Source organism: Haematobia irritans, chromosome 4, assembly GCF_050003625.1.
Source record: "Haematobia irritans isolate KBUSLIRL chromosome 4, ASM5000362v1, whole genome shotgun sequence".
Classification (NCBI taxonomy): domain Eukaryota; kingdom Metazoa; phylum Arthropoda; class Insecta; order Diptera; family Muscidae; genus Haematobia; species Haematobia irritans.
In genome coordinates, this window is record NC_134400.1 from 182,193,608 (window position 1) to 182,212,611 (window position 19,004).

The 19,004-nt window shown below is 34.0% G+C and overlaps 1 protein-coding gene across 1 annotated transcript in view; it reads right to left on the reverse strand.

The window, feature by feature from the left end:
• emc (Basic helix-loop-helix domain-containing extra-macrochaetae) overlaps positions 1-3,498 on the reverse strand; it is a 32,781-nt gene extending 29,283 nt beyond the window's left edge. The window contains exon 1 of the mRNA XM_075304827.1: positions 2,313-3,498. Coding sequence (XP_075160942.1) covers positions 2,313-2,930 — 618 coding nt within the window. The 5' untranslated portion in view covers positions 2,931-3,498. The remainder of the gene's footprint in view (positions 1-2,312) is intronic.
• Between the last annotated feature and the right edge of the window lie 15,506 nt (positions 3,499-19,004).

Genomic DNA, 19,004 nt, shown 5'->3' on the forward strand with positions numbered 1-19,004 from the left:
CAACATACATTAATAACAACCACTTGTGACAAGTTTCAAGTCAAGCTTGTTTCGTTGGGAGGTTAGCGTGATTTCAACAGACGGACGGGCGGACGGACGGACATGCTTAGATCGACTCGGAATTTCACCACGACCCAGAATATATACTTTATGGGGTCTTAGAGCAATATTTCGATGTGTTACAAACGGAATGACAAAATTTTATACCCTCCACCCATCCTAAGGTGGAGGGTATAAAAAATCATCTGGGTTAGAAATTAACTGACTTAATAATTACAGCGACATTTTCAAAAAGAACTTAAGAGAATTATTAAAATATGAAAAAGTTAACTTTCGATAATATTTTTTTGTTTTCTTCGAAAATTGAAAAATGGAGTGGAGGGGAAAGTCGTCCAAAATTTTCAAAAACCTTTTTTATATTTTATTATTATACCTAGTATCTTCCTCTATTGTCTAGTATTATTAAAAAGATGCACTGAAAAAAAAAAGCCTGCCCCCTCTTTCAAATAATGTGTTGAAAAACATGTCCTATATTTGAACGATTTTTTGCTTTGTAGTCACGATGCAAAAAGACAACAAATTTAAAGACAATTAAATTTAAAGAATTTTTCTGAATTATTAAAGTCAAGTTGACCTCAGTTCAAACATTTTTTCTTTCATGTTATGATACCCATTTTTAAGTGAAATCACTTTATTATAAAGACAATACGACTTCATTGAAAAGTTTACCGGCTATTGGACAAGGAAAAAACTTTATATTAGAGAAATGCTTCTTCTATGCTAAGAAAAATTTGCATTCGTATTTGAAAGACATGACATCTTTGACCTCACAACAATATTTTTTTCAGTGTGCAATAAGCAATGGTCACAAACGGTTATCCAGCGAATTTTCAAATTTTAATATTATTCCTATCCTACCGATCTGCATTAAATTGTTACAAATTTCGAATTGTATCTGTTTGATATTTTAGTCGTAGGCTCTTGCACTTGTAACAAAAAAAAAACTTCGTAATATAATAATAACTAAATTTTTGATTAGTATAAAGCGTTTTCAATTAAATAATGAAAATTTAGGATGTTGTTCGTGGCCCTAATGACAATGTTTTTTTATATCAATGAGTAAGATCATTGGCCCAATTTTAATGAAATTTTTTTCTGATATTTACCTATAAATTGAGAAAAACTACATAGGTCTCCACACCTCTGCTCTACCATCAATTTATTGTTCGCAAAATTGTATCAATAATTTTTTTTGCTTTTTTTTAGTGGTCATCAATAAATTCCAAAGATTTTTTTAAAATGTTTTTTTTAAACCTTTACAACCCCCATGATTTTATTGTTTCCAATAAAAATCAACTTCCAGTTAAAGTAGAAGAGCCAATTCCAAAAAAGTTTTCAAATATTTTGTTTTTCATAATAAATTTTCATTAATTGTTTTATTTTGTGTTTTTTTTTTCTCAGTAAATATTAAAAATTATTTACATACTATTATCACTTATAAAATATATACATTTTGTTGTTGTTTTTTTGCTTATAATTAATAGTTACTTACATATATATACAAAAAAAAATTAATAAATTTTGTTTTTGAAAAGAAAAATAAGCAAAACTAAAAAAATAATAAGAAACAAAAAAATTGCATTTTCTTAATAACTGAAAGTTGGACTTTTATTGTTAATTTCACATTTATTTTAGTTTGTTTTTTTTTTTTATTATCATTATAAACGATACTTAAAACAAATGACTTTACATTGAGGTTTGTGGAGGTTTTAAACATAAATCAACATTAAAAGCTTTTCTTTTTAAGGAAATCATACAAAAAACTGAGGGCAAATGAAAATAACAAAAAAATTAGTTAACAATTTTTCTTTTTTTTTTTGATAAAGTTAAAAGATTAGGGCCTTATTGGAAAAAGTATTTGTTTTTTTTATAATTAGGCCTTTACAATATTTTCAAAATAATTAAAAATTTTGTTTTTAAATCTTGTGTTGAGATCTCACTAAATTTTTTTAATATAAAAAAATATAGAGGAGTGATAAAAGGTGTTAAAATTTTTGTTTGTTTTTTGTTTTTCTAAAGCCAGGAAAACATTATTAATGTAATGTAACAAAATAAAATTAAAAAAAATGTATAGAGGAGATATTCAAATATTTTCCTATAAAATCTCTGCGTTATTTTTCTGGAGATATTTCCTTATATACGATTTTCTAAGCCTAGTGTAGGGAAATTATGGTTGTGGTGGTGGTGTTGGTGGGGGGGATGAGTGGATTTGTATCGGTGTCCGGCCTTTAACATTTCTTCAAGAAACTTACCGCATGTGTTGAAGGACCTGAACTGGAGGCGGAGGAGGAGGATGAAGAGTCTGTAACTGTAGAGCTATGATGATTCTGCAGTGAATTGGTCATTTGACGCTGTAGCTGCTGCTGTTGCTGGGAATTAGCTGTGGGCAAAATCGTATTGGGGGTCTGACGATCTACCAAGGGCTGGCGTTGAGCTGGACTAGACTGTTGAGGATTTAGCCTTTGTTGGATCTCATCATCAGCAGCAGCCGCCATATCCGCATCGGCATTTTCATAAGGGTCTGAGATGGAATCATTCGATGCTGATGATCCGGAGGCGTCGGCATGTTCCAAACTGCTGGCGGCAAAACTTAAAGCTGCTGAAGCATCGAAATTATTAATTTCGGGATGTGTCTCCAATTCCGATTGGAGATCGCATATGTAATCGATGACATGTTGAATTATTTCCAATTTGGAGAGTTTACGATTTTTGGGCATAAACGGCACCAGATCTTTCAATTTCGAGAGATACATTTTCATTTCGGCATTTTCACCATCGCCACGATGTGGCGGATGGCGATTGATGCGGCCGTTGGGATTGATGGCGGGCATGGAGGCACCGGTTTGGCAGACGGCCGTTAAGGATTTCATTTTGGAAATGATGTCTTTACGTTCTTTGAGTAGAATTTTGACGGCTGTTTATATTAACGGTTATGGGAGCGGGGATTAAACCGTATTGATGTTTATTTTAAATAATTTTATTGATTTTTTTGTATATTTTTAAATAAATCTTCAATTTATTTAAAATTATTTTTTTCAAAATCTCCTTTATTTTTTCCAATTATTTTATTATTTTTATACGTAAGCTGTTTAGTGTTTTATAAATTAATCCAAATTGCTTGGGATAAAACACCAGCTTTGAATATTGTAGCCAACACTTTTTATTTTAATTTTCTTTCAAAATTATAATCTTTGTTATAATTTTATTTTTATTCCACTTTAATCCACAAAATTTGCGTTAATTTTTTTTTCTGTTTTGTATATTCCAGCGTTTGTAAACCGTAATCCGTGAGCTGAGCGTTTAATATGATAGATTTTTTTCAATCTTGTTTTTTTTTTTTGATATAATATTCTCTGAGTTGGTATTTTTTGTTTGGTGAAAATTGTAGACGATTTTCCGATTTCTTCAAAGAATTCCTAGCGCTTTGAGTAGCAAACTCGTTGTGAGCTCTTTACACTCAGAGCAAGGCTATTTATACCTGCGCCCATAAACTCCGCCTATCAGCTGCTTATTCTCCCATATAGCAATGATAAGAAACTCTTAGGGAGAATAATACGAAATATTGCCATATGTTGAGAGAAAGAGAGCGAGAGTAAAAATATGGGTAATATGGATTTTGTGTAGAAATTATATGGGCTCTCTTTTATAGGGGCGAGTGTGTGCTTATCAGTGAGAGTTGAACATCTGTGGGTTAGCTAAATGCATTCACTATCATCTCACCCATGTTTGTTGGGAAAAAGAAATCAATGCAAAATGTAATTCCGTGGGAAATTTATAGTTCCCTTCTTGTTTTTTTTTTCGGTTGAAAAGGGATTTCACTCTGTATGTGGCTGTGAGAGAATTGTCATATGGATTCTCTAAGGCATTTAATGTTATTTCCATTCCAAATGCAGTTTTACCCTATATGCGCTACAATGTGACTGACAAATGTTTTAATTAATTATGGCCAAACAAAGAGTGTATGTGTGAGTAGAAAAGAGAATAGAGAATAACAACATTATCATAAAAAAATTTGTGAGAATGAAAATTTGTTTTGATTCGTTGTGAGGGCGACATTGTAGTATATTAATGCATTATTTCTTATGGGTAAATATTGGGGGATTTTTTTATTCTCTGCTCTCACAAAGAGATTAAGTAGGGGGTCACTTGTTGGAAACTCATTGATGGGGGTATTTTATTCAGTATGCCGATGGGAGTACGAAGTGAAGATGTTTGCAAGTACCTGTTCGATATTTATGAAATCGAAATCTATAAATGTATCTACAGAAAATATGTCTACGATATGCTAGATGATAGATTGTATATATAAACTGATAATAATCAGTTGAGTCGATCTTCACCTACCCAGAAGTCCCAAATATTTAGGTCAATTAAAAATTTTGGTCTTAATCAGCACTCTCACTTGGAGATTCATTGCATACGACCTTCAGTGTACTAAGAGGAGAAAGAGATGTAGATGTTGTCTTTTTTGGAGGATAGACCGATAAGGGCTTAAACTCACTGCCTAATGTAAGATTAGCACATTTGCTATTGTAGCTGACACGAATCATAACATCTGTGGTATTTGTATTTTTTAAGCTAATTTAGTATTAATAAATAAACAAATATCTAAAAACAATATTTTTATGGAAAAGTATTTTATGAAAAAGGCCTTTATTGCACCCAGAGAAATAAATAAACAAATATCTAAAAACAATATTTTATGGAAAAGTATTTTATGAAAAAGGCCTTTATTGCACCCAGAGAATTAATACGAGCATCTGAAAAATCATATTCCTTCTCGGTGCGGAGCTAAATTTGATTGTTTCAAAATAGACGCTTAATAAAGATAATATTTTAAGTTGGTAACTTCTAGTGATTTATCTTCACACCAATGGAGGTGCTATTTGGACAACATTTGGATATTGCAACATTATGATGAGATCCATAAGTCCATCCAAATAAAGAAAGCTATTGTGTTGCCGATCTCAAACATATCAAAAAAAAAAAAAATTATAAAAAAATTGCATAGAGATCATGATCGCCACACGATCGTACACCAATGCAAAAACTTTTAACACTGTAAAGCAAAGCAGCGGAAATTGTGCTCTCTGACAAAAAAATTTTACCGAGAACCTTTACCGAAGGCCTTCATAAACAATTTTTCATCTCAGGTGATTGTATAGGCAGTTGTGATCATACATCACCACTCTTGAATAGCTTTTTGGAACCTGACATTATTATCGGGTAAAAATTGGAATCCCGAATATTTCGATTGTAAACCAAACTAACAATTTCGGCACCGTCACATGGCTATTGAGTAAAACATAATGTCCCACACTTCAATTCGGCCCAGTGTTGTCAGTATTGGTGATTTCCCCCAAATTGGGAGTATTTTTCGTAGATGGGGACGAGGTGGGGATTTGGTGGAGAATTTCCATAAATTTGGGGCTTATATTAGGATTTTTGGGAAATCGACTCAGTATAATAAATCAGGTTCACATGGAATTTTTTTATTCATTTTATTAAAAAAAAATCAGTTAATCGTCAAATCTTCAATAAAAAAATGATTTTAACGTAATTTTGTGAAAAAAATAAACTTTAAAATTGTATATAAAACATAAAATTTCTACAAAACTTTCTATAAAATATTAATTTTGATAAAATATTTTCACAATGACAAATTTTCTACAAAAAATTTAATTTTGACAACAAATAATTTTGTTTAAAATTGTTCATAAAAAAAAATTTCTTTATAAAATATACAATTTTGAACGTTTTTGTAAGGGTTTTTGACAGTTCATCTCTTTTTTATACCCTCCACCATGGGATGGGGGGTATATTAACTTTGTCATTCCGTTTATAACATATCGAAATATTGCTCTAAGACCCCATAAAGTATATATATTCTAGGTCGTGGTAAAATTCTGAGCCGATCTAAGCATGTCCGTCTGTCCGTCTGTTGAAATCACGCTAACTTCCGAACGAAACAAGCTATCGACTTGAAACTTGGCACAAGTAGTTGTTATTGATGTAAGTCGGACGGTGGGAGCCACGGTGGTGCAATGGTTAGCATGCCCGCCTTGCATACACAAGGTCGTGGATTGGATTCCTGCTTCGACCGAACACCAAAAAGTTTTTCAGTAATGCTGGTGACATTTCTTAAGGTTTCAAAGCTTCTCTAAGTGTTTCGCTGCAATGTGGAACGCCGTTCGGATAAAAAGGAGGTCCCTTGTCATTGAGCTTAACATGGAATCTGGCAGCACTCAGTGATAAGAGAGAAGTTCACCAATGTGGTATCACAATGGACTGAATAGTCTAAATGAGCCTGATACATCGGGCTGCCACCTAACCTAGGTCGAACGGTATTGCAAATGGGCCATATCGGATCACCTAACCTAGGTCGGACGGTATTGCAAATGGGCCATATCGGATCACTTTTACGTATAGCCCCCATATATACGGACCCCCAAATTTGGCTTGAGGAGCCTCTTGAAGGAGCAAAATTCATCCGATGCGGTTGAAATTCGGTACATTGTGTTAGTATATGGTATCTAACAACCATGCAAAAATTGGTCCATATCGGTCTATAATTATATATAGCCCCCATATAAACCGATCTCCAGATTTGGCCTGCGGAGCCTCTAAGAGAAGCGAATTTCTTCCGATATGGCTGAAATTTGGCACATGGCGTTAGTATATGGTCTCTAACAACTACGCAAAAATTGGTCTAGATCGGTCCATAATTATATATAGCCCCCATATAAACCGATCCCCCAATTTGGCTTGCGGCTTGGCTTGCAAATTTCATCCGATCTGGCTGAAATTTGGTACATAGTGTTGGTATATGGTCTCTAACAACCGCGCAAAAATGGATCCATATAAACCGATCCCCAGATTTGACCTCCGGTGCATCATGGCTGACCAAAATTCATTCGATTCGGTTGAAATTTGGTACGTGGTATTAGTATATGGTCTCTAACAACCATGCCAAAATTGGTCCATATAGGTCTATAGTTATATGCAGCCCCATTATAAATCGATCCCCAGATTTGACCTCCGGAGCCCCTTGGAAGAGCAAAATTTACCCGATCCGGCTGAAATTTGGTACTGGTCTTAATTATATATAACCATTCCGGTCTTAATTATTTATAACCCCCATTTAAACCGATCCACAGATTTGACCTCCGGAGCTCTTGGAGGAGCAAAATGCATCCGATCCGGTTGAAATTTGGTACGTGGTGAAATTTGGTACATTGCGCTAGTATATGGCTGCTAACAACCATACCAAAATTGGTCCACATCGGTCGATAGTTATATATCGCCGATCCCCAATCTACCAAAATTTTAGTTTTATAGAAAATTTTGTCAACATTTTATTTTTATAGAAAATTTTGTCATAATTTTATTTCTATAGAAAATTTTGTCAAAAAATTATTTCTATAGAAAATGTTGTCAAAATTTTACTTCTATAGAAAAATTTGTCAAAATTTTATTTCTATAGAAAACTTTGTCAAAATTTTATTGCTGTAGAAAGTTTTGTCAAAATTTTATTTCTATAGAAAATTTTGTCAAACGTATTTAATCGGCCCTTTTTTGTTTAATATATACCCCGTATGGACTAACTTACAATTGAGAAGACGGTGTTAAGAAGTTTTAAGATACCTTGCCAACGGTAAGTGTTATCGCAACCCAAGTAATTCGATTGTGGATGGGTCTTTAGTACATGTTTCTATGCAATCCATGGTGGAGGGTACATAAGATTCGACCTGGCCGAACTTACGGCCGTATATACTTGTTTTAATTTTTATATTATTACTGATTTTCTACTTCTTCATAAAAATTTGTCAAAAATTTATTGGGAATTTTTTGTGAGGAGTTTTAGTCTAAATGGTGGTTTTTTGAGACGACGGTGTCCCAATTTGGGGAAAAGAGCCATAAAAATAATGGCAAAACTGAATCGACCTTTCTCCTCCCAATGTTAAGAAAAGTCACTAGCTGCACCCTCATAAAAAATCGCTTCTGTAACATATACTCCCAAACATATTTTGCTTCAAGCATATACATTTTTGGGTATTGCCCAAACATTTATATGTTTGATCTCTACCAATATATAATATGTTTGAAAGCATATTGGTCTAAACAATATATGTTTGGGTAGTCTAAGTTCCAAACATTTTGTATTTTTGCATCCAAATTCAATAATGTTGTCTTCCAAAAAACAATATGTTATTATGTGACCATATAATATGTTTGGAAGCATTTTGCACCCAAAAATAATATATGCTTAAAAAAATTCTCCCAAACAATATTGTGCTCAAAATTTTATTTATTTATTTATATATTTACAATCATAATGAATTATGAAAATAAACAGGTAATATAGGTGCTAACAACATAGGTTTTCGACCTGAATGCTCAAAATTTTGTTTCTGCCCAATTGTATATTCCCCGACATCTTTCTCACTTCCACGAGATTTTTTAGTTCTTAGCACCTTTTTCTGTAATACAAACATTGTAGAAGAAATTATTCAATTTTATGATTTTGTTTATTTTAATTTTACCTTTTGCCGGACAGGGATTCGAACAGCGGACCACACAGTTTGTAAGGATAAAAGAAGTAGCTGATCAATTGCCCAAGGAAAAATAAAATGTTAATTTTGTAATAACAAGCAACAACCACCAACTTAATTCAATATCGCTCCCTGTTAAATAGCGCTCCAAGCTACTAAACACATATATGTTTCTAGGCTATTTCTAAATTAATATATGTTTGCATTCAATCATATTATATTTACAAACATTTTATGTCCGAAACATAATATGTTCTAACATATTAACATATATGTCCCAAACATGTTATGCTAGTTTATGAACATTATATGCTTGCACTCAAAAATATTGTGTTTAAAAATTTGTGTTCCAAACATATAATGTTTATAGCCAAACATATGAAAAACAGTCTTTTTCAACCGTGTGATAACAAATACATGTCGAATGAGGAAGTTTTATCATCAATGTGACCTAGTCTATAGACCTCGGAAAAAAGACGACTCACACGTGTTAAAATATTTGGAACATCGCTGGGCCAAGTAACAAGAAGGCACACATACATACGATAATATAAAACTCCTTGGCATACGTAGGAGATAATATCGTGTGAAGGGGAAATATTAAAATAATACCAGTAAAACTTGTATTAAACAACATCGTTTTAACAAATATTTCCTCTATACAGAACATCCTCCCTTCCCGAACATACATAAAAAAGTTCCTTCAAAAATTCCTTAAGTTTGTAAGACTGGGAATTTTCTTCTCATTTCTCCTATTCATAAGACAATACAGGGAATGGGATGTATCAAATTGAGAAAGAAAAAAATACCTTTTTTTAGTTACCCCTTAACACAATTATATTGTGGAAACAAGAATTGCTTGGGAAGCCAGAAATTTCCCTTTTTCCCTGAAAAATACACTCTTGGGAATTATTGAAACTTGAAATTTCCCTTGTTTAAATTCTCCTTCATTTTATATTTAATGAATTCGCCTTTTCTCCATTCGACTCCTCTATAGGTTAGTAAACAATGAAATGAATAAAGGAAATTTTTTATTTGAATCACAAAAAGGGGTTAAAATGTTCCTAGTATTTACTTGGAGCCTATTTTTGTCGTAGTTGATATCTGACAAAAAAGGTATTTTGGATGGGAGACTTTAGCATTCCTCCTGTAAACTCCTTTGGGAGATATTTTGGGAATGGAGTAAATTTAGAGGGAATTTAATATTTAGATATTTTTAGGATCATACAAGCTTAGAAATTGTAACTCTCAAGCGAATCAATCAAAAAAATTCATAGCTTTTAATAGGGGTTTTATATCCTCCATCTTAGGGTACATCCTGTATAGTAACTTTCTCATTCCGTTTGTATAACATCGAAATATAGGTCTAAGACCCCATAAATGACATATGATCTTGGTCGTGGTGAAATTATGAGTCGATCTAACAATATCCGTCCGTTTGTTGAAATCAATCTAACTTCTGGACGAAACAAGTTATTGCTTTAAAACTTGGCAGAAGTTTTTTTTTTGATCAAAGTCGGATGGTATTGGAAATGTGCCATATTGGAACACTTTTAGGTATAGACCACATATAAACGCATCCTCAGATTTGACTTCTTGAGAAGCAAAGCTCATGCGATCCGATTGAAATTTTAATTTTGCATTGTTGCATTTGAATTGTAAAATGTAAAAGTGTTCATATGATTTGAAAAAAGTGTCATTTGAATTGTAAAAATATTCCATTGAAGCGAGCAAGCCATAGAGCAAACATTATAATCTATCATTAGATCGGAGAATCATTAAGATCTCTTCACAATACCACTCCAGGTATAGAACCTAACTAGGTATATGGATAACTTTCATATTTCACATTTTCCCAAAAAGAAATAAAATTTTTGGCAATTCCAAGAATTAATTTTCTTTTGTTGTCAAACTTAACCAAAAATATTCACACACTATTCGAATTGAACAAGTGTTCAATTTCTAAACCCATATCGAATTAATCTAGCGCATTATAAACATGCACGTGTTTCGCTGACATTGCCCATAATAGCACCTCATATAATCCGACCGCTTGCTCGCTCACAGTTCGTTGGCCATCGTTATTAGCCACATGGTGATGCACTAGCTAGCTTCCCATTCAACATCTGTATTTGTAATTGACGAATTCTCAAAATTCCCCTTACAAGAACAAAATTACCAGAGAGTGAGATTAAAAATCAGCAGCTGACATTATAATCCCTTTTTCATTGAAGAGGAAATTTCGTTGGTCGACGTTAAACGACCATACAGCTGCGGGAAAATAAACACTAAAGTAGGTATCAACACAAATGAGACACCAATTAACCCCTCAACGGAAAGTAGGTAGATGAGAAACGAAAATCCCCATGTGTGTTAAATAGGTATTTTTGTACAAATACCCCTATTTTTTACAAAAATACCTTTATTTCACTGAGAGTCAACATGGAGCTGAGTTGATTGGTAGGTTTTTGCAACACTCACGTAAACACAGGGAAATTTTTCCTTGAGGGGTATTAAAGAGCTACTAACATTTGTAAGAGGGAATTTTTGACAAAAAGAGATACTGGTAGAAAAAAATTCCCTCATTTTTGGAGAAATAAAGAGAAAAATCCTAGTATCTCTTTAGCTTTGGTGCTTTAGCTCAACAATGAAGGGGAATGTTAGAGATTTCTAATTGAACAAAGATGTGTTGATTTTCCCAACATTACGCTGTAGTGAGATCGTTAACCACATGGGATACACAGAAAGTCTCTTCTGAATATTGCTTTCATAGCGAGTACAAGATACCTTAGAGATTGTATCTTAGGAATAGTTAACGAGATATTCAGATAAGTTTTCTCATCTTTACATCATAATTTCAACTGGTTAGTAAAATGACTTTTGTATAATCAATTTTAGATACACTCAAAAAAAGTTTATTAGGTTCCAAAGATTTTCACCTTACCTTGGGATTTTAATATTGCTTTCAACTCAAAGATGTTGTTTCTTTAAAACAAATATATTTTTAAAGAGCTATCTATTATACCACACTGAAAAAACAGTGAACCCACCAGGAAGAAAAATTTCGGTTAATTTTAGAAAATTTTGAATATTTTTAGAAAATTTTAACTAAACAGTATTACAAACGCTGGCATCACGCCGATGTCATTAAAATAAGTAAATAAAGGGTGATTCTTTTGAGGTTAGGATTTTCATGCATTAGTATTTGACAGATCACGTGGGATTTCAGACATGGTGTCAAAGAGAAAGATGCTCAGTATGCTTTGACATTTCATCATGAATAGACTTACTAACGAGCCACAACGTCGAATTTTCAGTGAATGGGCCCTAGAAAAGTTGGCAGAAAATCCGCTTTTTTATCGACAAATTTTGTTCAGCGATGAGGCTCATTTCTGGTTGAATGGCTACGTAAATAAGCAAAATTGCCGCATTTGGAGTGAAGAGCAACCAGAAGCCGTTCAAGAACTGCCCATGCATCCCGAAAAATGCACTGTTTTGTGTGGTTTGTACGCTGGTGGAATCATTGGACCGTATTTTTTCAAAGATGCTGTTGGACGCAACGTTACGGTGAATGGCGATCGCTATCGTTCGATGCTAACAAACTTTTTGTTGCCAAAAATGGAAGAACTGAACTTGGTTGACATGTGGTTTCAACAAGATGGCGCTACATGCCACACAGCTCGCGATTCTATGGCCATTTTGAGGGAAAACTTCGGAGAACAATTCATCTCAAGAAATGGACCGGTAAGTTGGCCACCAAGATCATGCGATTTGACGCCTTTAGACTATTTTTTGTGGGGCTACGTCAAGTCTAAAGTCTACAGAAATAAGCCAGCAACTATTCCAGCTTTGGAAGACAACATTTCCGAAGAAATTCGGGCTATTCCGGCCGAAATGCTCGAAAAAGTTGCCCAAAATTGGACTTTCCGAATGGACCACCTAAGACGCAGCCGCGGTCAACATTTAAATGAAATTATCTTCAAAAAGTAAATGTCATGGACCAATCTAACGTTTCAAATAAAGAACCGATGAGATTTTGCAAATTTTATGCGTTTTTTAAAAAAAAAAAGTTATCAAGCTCTTAACAAATCACCCTTTATTTTTGGACAAATTCAGGAAAATTTATTAGATATAATTAAGTTTTTTCACTTGTTTAAGAAAAATTTGTAGTTTCAAGGAAAAATTTGGAGTTCAAAATTGCAAGAATGTCTTTAGTGACATATGAAGATCATGATGAACGCATTTGTAGTAAAATTTGCAAATTTAAAGAAATACTGAACTATTTTGTGGGAGACTCGAATTTAGTTAATCTTTATGCTTCATTTGTGTATATTTTTTCCTCGATTTTAGTTAATTTAACTAACGTACACAAAAAATTATTAGAGTAAAGAAAACTTTCTCCAAACCTAATAATTCCATGAACTAAAATAAAGTTAAATTGGCTTTAGTGAAATAGAGAGTTCACTTTTTTTTTTGAGTGCAGTTACTTCAAAATAAAATTTGTTTTCTTAATTTTTACAATAATTTTAAGCCAACGATGCAAAATTCTCAAAAAAAGTTTTAGTCTAGATTTGAAGTTTTTTTTTTTATCTTTCATCCAAATATTTACTCCTATAGTTATAAAAGTTCAAGTAAACTTTACATACTATATAACTTAGATTATGAAGAAATGGAAAATAGGACTTTTTCAAATTTTGATAAAAACGGAAAGTCCATTTGTACACAAAAAAGTAAAAGGAAAAGTAGACTTCTTGATTTTGTTTTTTAAATCGTAATCGACAAAAAGTAGAAAGTTTACTTTTTCTAGTTTTGAAAAATAAAATAGTTGATATTTTCAAATATTCACCTAAAAAAACATGTAAGGAAAGTCTAAAGTCGGGCGGGGCCGACTATATTATACCCTGCACCACTTTGTAGATCTAAATTTTCGATACCATATCACATTCGTCATGTGTTGGGTGCTATATATAAAGGTTTGTCCCAAATACATTTAAATATCACTCGATTTGGACAGAATTTGATAGACTTTTACAAAATCTTTAGACTCAAAATTTAAGTTGGCTAATGCACTAGGGTGGAACATAATATATGGGAAACATTTAAATCTGAAGCAATTTTAAGGAAACTTCGCAAAATTTTATTTAGGATTTATCGCTCGATATATATGTATTAGAAGTTTAGGAAAATTAGAGTAATTTTTACAACTTTTCCACTAAGCAGTGGCGATTAAACAAGGAAAATGTTGGTATTTGGACTATTTTTGTCGAAATTAGAAAAACATATATATGGGAGCTATATCTAAATCTGAACCGATTTCAATCAAATTTGGCACACATGACTATATTACTAATTGTACTCCTAGTGCAAAATTTCAACCAAATTGGGCCAAAACTCTGGCTTCTGGGGCCACATACGTCCATATCGGGCGAAAAATATATATGGAAGCTATATCTAAATCTGAATCGATTTCAATTAAATTTGGCACACATGACTATATTACTAATTGTACTCCTAGTGCAAAATTTCAACCAAATTGGGCCAAAACTCTGGCTTCTGGGCCATATAAGTCCATATCGGGCGAAAGAAATATATGGGAGCTATATCTAAATCTGAATCGATTTCAACCAAATTTGGCACGCATAGCTACAATACTAAATCTACTCCCTGTGCCAACTTTCAACCAAATTGGGCCGAAACTCTGGCTTCTGGGGCCATATAAGTCCATATCGGGCGAAAGAAATATATGGGAGCTATATCTAAATCTGAATCGATTTCAATCAAATTTGGCACACATGACTATATTACTAATTGTACTCCTAGTGCAAAATTTCAACCAAATTGGGCCAAAACTCTGGCTTCTGGGGCCACATACGTCCATATCGGGCGAAAAATATATATGAAAGCTATATCTAAATCTGAATCGATTTCAAACAAATTTGGCACACATGACTATATTACTAATTGTACTCCTAGTGCAAAATTTCAACCAAATTGGGCCAAAACTCTGGCTTCTGGGCCATATAAGTCCATATCGGGCGAAAGAAATATATGGGAGTTATATCTAAATCTGAATCGATTTCAACCAAATTTGGCACGCATAGCTACAATGCTAAATCTACTCCCTGTGCCAACTTTCAACCAAATTGGGCCAAAACTCTGGCTTCTGGGGCCATATAAGTCCATATCGGGCGAAAGAAATATATGGGAGCTATATCTAAATCTGAACCGATTTCAATCAAATTTGGCACACATGACTATATTACTAATTTTACTCCTAGTGCAAAATTTCAACCAAATTCGGCCAAAAATCTGGCTTCTGGGGCCATATAAGTCCATATCGGGCGATAGATATATATGGGAGCTATATCTAAATCAGAACCGATTTCAATCAAATTTTGCACACTTGACTATACGACTAATTGTTATGTTTGTACAAAATTTCTAGTAAATCGGTATAAAACTCTGGCTGCTGGGTCCATATTAGTGCATATCGGGCGAAAGATATATATGGGAGCTATATCTAAATCTGAACCGATTTCTTCCAAAATTAATAGGTTTCTATTCTGACCCAAATTAGGAACATGTGTCAAATTTGAAGGCGATTGGGCTTAAATTGCGACCTAAACATTGATCACAAAAATGTGTTCACAGACAGACAGACGGACGGACGGACGGACAGACGGACATGGTTATATCGACTCAGGGACCCACCCTGAGCATTATTGCCAAAGACACCATGTGTCTATCTCGTCTCCTTCTGGGTGTTACAAACATATGCACTAACTTATAATACCCTGTTCCACAGTGTGGGGCAGGGTATAAAAAACAAGTATATACGGCCGTAAGTTCGGCCAGGCCGAATCTTATGTACCCTCCACCATGGATTGCGTAGAAACTTCTACTAAAGACTGTCATCCACAATCGAATTATTTGGGTTGCGGTAACACTTGCCGATGGCAAGCTATCTTAAAAAATCCTTAACACCGTCTTCTAAATTGTAAGTTAGTCCATACGGGGGATATATTAAACAAAACAAAGGCCGATTAAATACGTATATATTTCAGTTCCAAAAAATTTTCTATAGAAATTAAATGTTGACATAATTTTCTATAGAAATATAATTTTGACTAAATTTTCTATAGAAATAAAATTTTGACAAAATTTTCTATATAAATAATATTTTGACAAATTTTTCTATAGAAATAAAATTTTGACAAAATTTTCTACAGAAATAAAATTTTAACAAAATTTTCTACAGAAATAAAATTGTGACAAAACTTTCTATAGTAATAAAATTTTGACAAAATTTTCTATAGAAATAAAATGTTGGTAGATCATTTTTGGCGATATGGACCAATTTTTGTGTGATTGGCCATTGGCTATATATAAATATAGACCGATATGGACCAATTTTTGCGTGGCTATTAGCGGCCATATACTAGCGCAATGTAACAAATTTCAACCGAATCGGATGAATTTTGCTCCTCCAAGAGGTTCCGGAGGTCATATCTGGGGATGGATTTATATGGGAGCTATATACAATTATGGACCGATATGGACCAATTTTTACATGGTTGTTAGATACCATATACTAACAGCACATACCAAATTTCAACCGGATCGAATGAACTTTGCTCCCCCAAGAGGCTCCGGCGGTCAAATCTGGGTATCGGTTTAAATGGGGGTTATATAATTAAGACCGGTGTGGACCAATTTTGGTTAAATACCATATGCTAACACCACGTACCAAATTTCAACCGGTTCGGGTGAATTTTGCCCTTCCAAGGGGCTCCGGTGGTCAAATCTGGGGATCGGTTTATATGGGGGCTATATAAAATTACGATGTGAACCGATGGGAATGGTTGTTAGAGACCATATACTAACACCATTCCAGCAAAAAAATTTGGAAGTTCTTCCAAAGGCACAACTATAAAAGCACTTCCAGTAGATGCGCTCCCAATGATATTCTTTTTTTTAACTACCTAGGAAGCTCTTTTAATTAAAATTTTTATAACTTGGTTTTTTCATACTTTTAATGGGTAATTTTAACTTTTTTTTCAAAGAGGTTAAAAACATAGTAAGAATTCATAAAATGGTATTGAAAAAATTGCTAAATCCAATCTGAAAAAATTGTGAATTTTTGAAAATATTTGAGGTCTAACGTTTCCGACAAGCGTTACAATCCATTAATTATTTTTAATTTACATCCAAACATTGAATTCGGATCGCACCTAAAGAAGTGATGCAAATTCAGTGAAACGCCGGTTGAAATGGAGGACTTCCGTCCTATGACAAACCCATGTTAAATTCATCGCTTCTGCGTCAATTTTGCACCATTTCCGGATCCAAAAAGAATATTTTCATTAAATTTTTGGCGACGCTTTTTTTGCTGGGATGTACCAAATTTCAGCCGGATCGGATGAAATTTGCTTCTCTCAGAGGCTCCGCAAGCCAAATCTGGGGATCGGTTTATATGGGGGCTATATATAATTATGGACCGAAATGGACCAATTCCTGCATGGTTGTTAGAGACCATATACTAACACTATGTACCAAATTTCAAATGGCTCAGATGAATTTTGCTCCTCTAAGAGGCTCCGGAGGTCAAATCTGGGGATCGGTTTATATGGGGGCTATATATAATTATGGACCGATTTGGACCAATTTTTGCATGGTTGTTAAAGACCATATACTAACACAATGTACCAAATTTCAGCCGGATCGGATGAAATTTGCTTCTCTTAGAGGCTCCGAAAGCCAAATCGGGGGATCGGTTTATATGGGGGATATATATAATTATGGACCGATGTGAACCAATTTTTGCATGGTTGTTAGAGACCAGATACTTACACTATGTACCAAATTTCAGCCGGATCGGATGAAATTTGCTTCTCTTAGAGGCTCCGCAAGCCAAATCGGGGGATCGGTTTATATGGGGGCTATATATAATTATTGACCGATGTAGACCAATTTTTGCATAGTTGTTAGAGACCATATACTAACACCATGTACCAAATTTCAGCCGGATCGGATGAAATGTGCTTCTCTTAGAGGCTCCGAAAGCCAAATCGGGTGATCGGTTTATATGGGGGCTATATATAATTATTGACCGATGTAGACCAATTTTTGCATAGTTGTTAGAGACCATATACTTACACCATGTACCAAATTTCAGCCGAATCGGATGAAATTTGCTTATCTTAGAGGTTCTACAAGCCAAATTTGTGGGTCCGTTTATATGGGGGCTGTACGTAAAAGTGGACCGATATAGTCCATTTGCAATACCATCCGACCTACATGAATAGCAAGTACTTGTGCCAAGTTTCAAGTCGATAGCTTGTTTCGTTCGGAAGTTAGCGTGATTTGAACAGACGGACGGACGGACATGCTCAGATCGACTCAGAATTTCACCAGGATCCAGAATATATATACTTTATGGGGTCTTAGAGCAATATTTCGATGAGTTACAAACGGAATGACAAAGTTAATATACCCCCCATCCTATGGTGGCGGGTATAAAAACGATATTGTTGGTTTCTGCAAATTTTGTCAAGTTTTTTAATTTGCAAAAATCGACCAATCGTACTTTAACGAAAGAGAATTTGAGTCAGATTTTTTTATGCTGAAAATTCTTCGAATTCATAAACCTCTAATGCCCAATCCCGCCTTTAGGCGGACTTCATTAAGTAAGGAAGCTTTTAGTAAAACACACCTTAAGACAACAAAAATGAATGAAATAAAAAGAAAACTTAGTTGAACCTCTTCAAGAGCCTTTGCAGCATATACTGAATTTGACCGTATAATTTTTTCTTGATTAGTTTTCTTGCTTTTGTGTCGTTAACATTGAATATTTAATCAGCTGACAAAAAAAAAATTGGGGCTTTAGAGAGTTAATGACAAATGGGAACTTCTTCAAAATTAGTAAACAAAATCGGAAAGTCAAACAACCCGAATTTGAAAATACGTAAATATTCGAAAGTCGAGATTTGAAAATTAAAAAAAAAATAATAATAATAATAACAAAATCGAAGAGAATCTTTGAAACCCTCGGAAATGTCACCAGCATTACTGAGGTGGGATAATCTACCGCTGAAAAACTTTTTTATGGTCGGTCGAAGCAGGATCGAACACCTGCTTCGACCGAACACCAAAAAGTTTTTCAGCGGTGGATTATCCCACCTCAGTAATGCTGGTCACATTTCTGAGGGTTTCAAAGCTTCTCTAAGTGGTTTCACTGCAATGTGGAACGCCGTTCGGATTCGCTATAAAAAGGAGGTCCCTTGTCATTGAGCTTAACATGGAATCGGGCAGCACTCAGTGATAAGAGAGAAGTTCACCAATGTGGTATCACAATGGACTGAATAGTCTAAGTGAGCCTGATACATCGGGCTG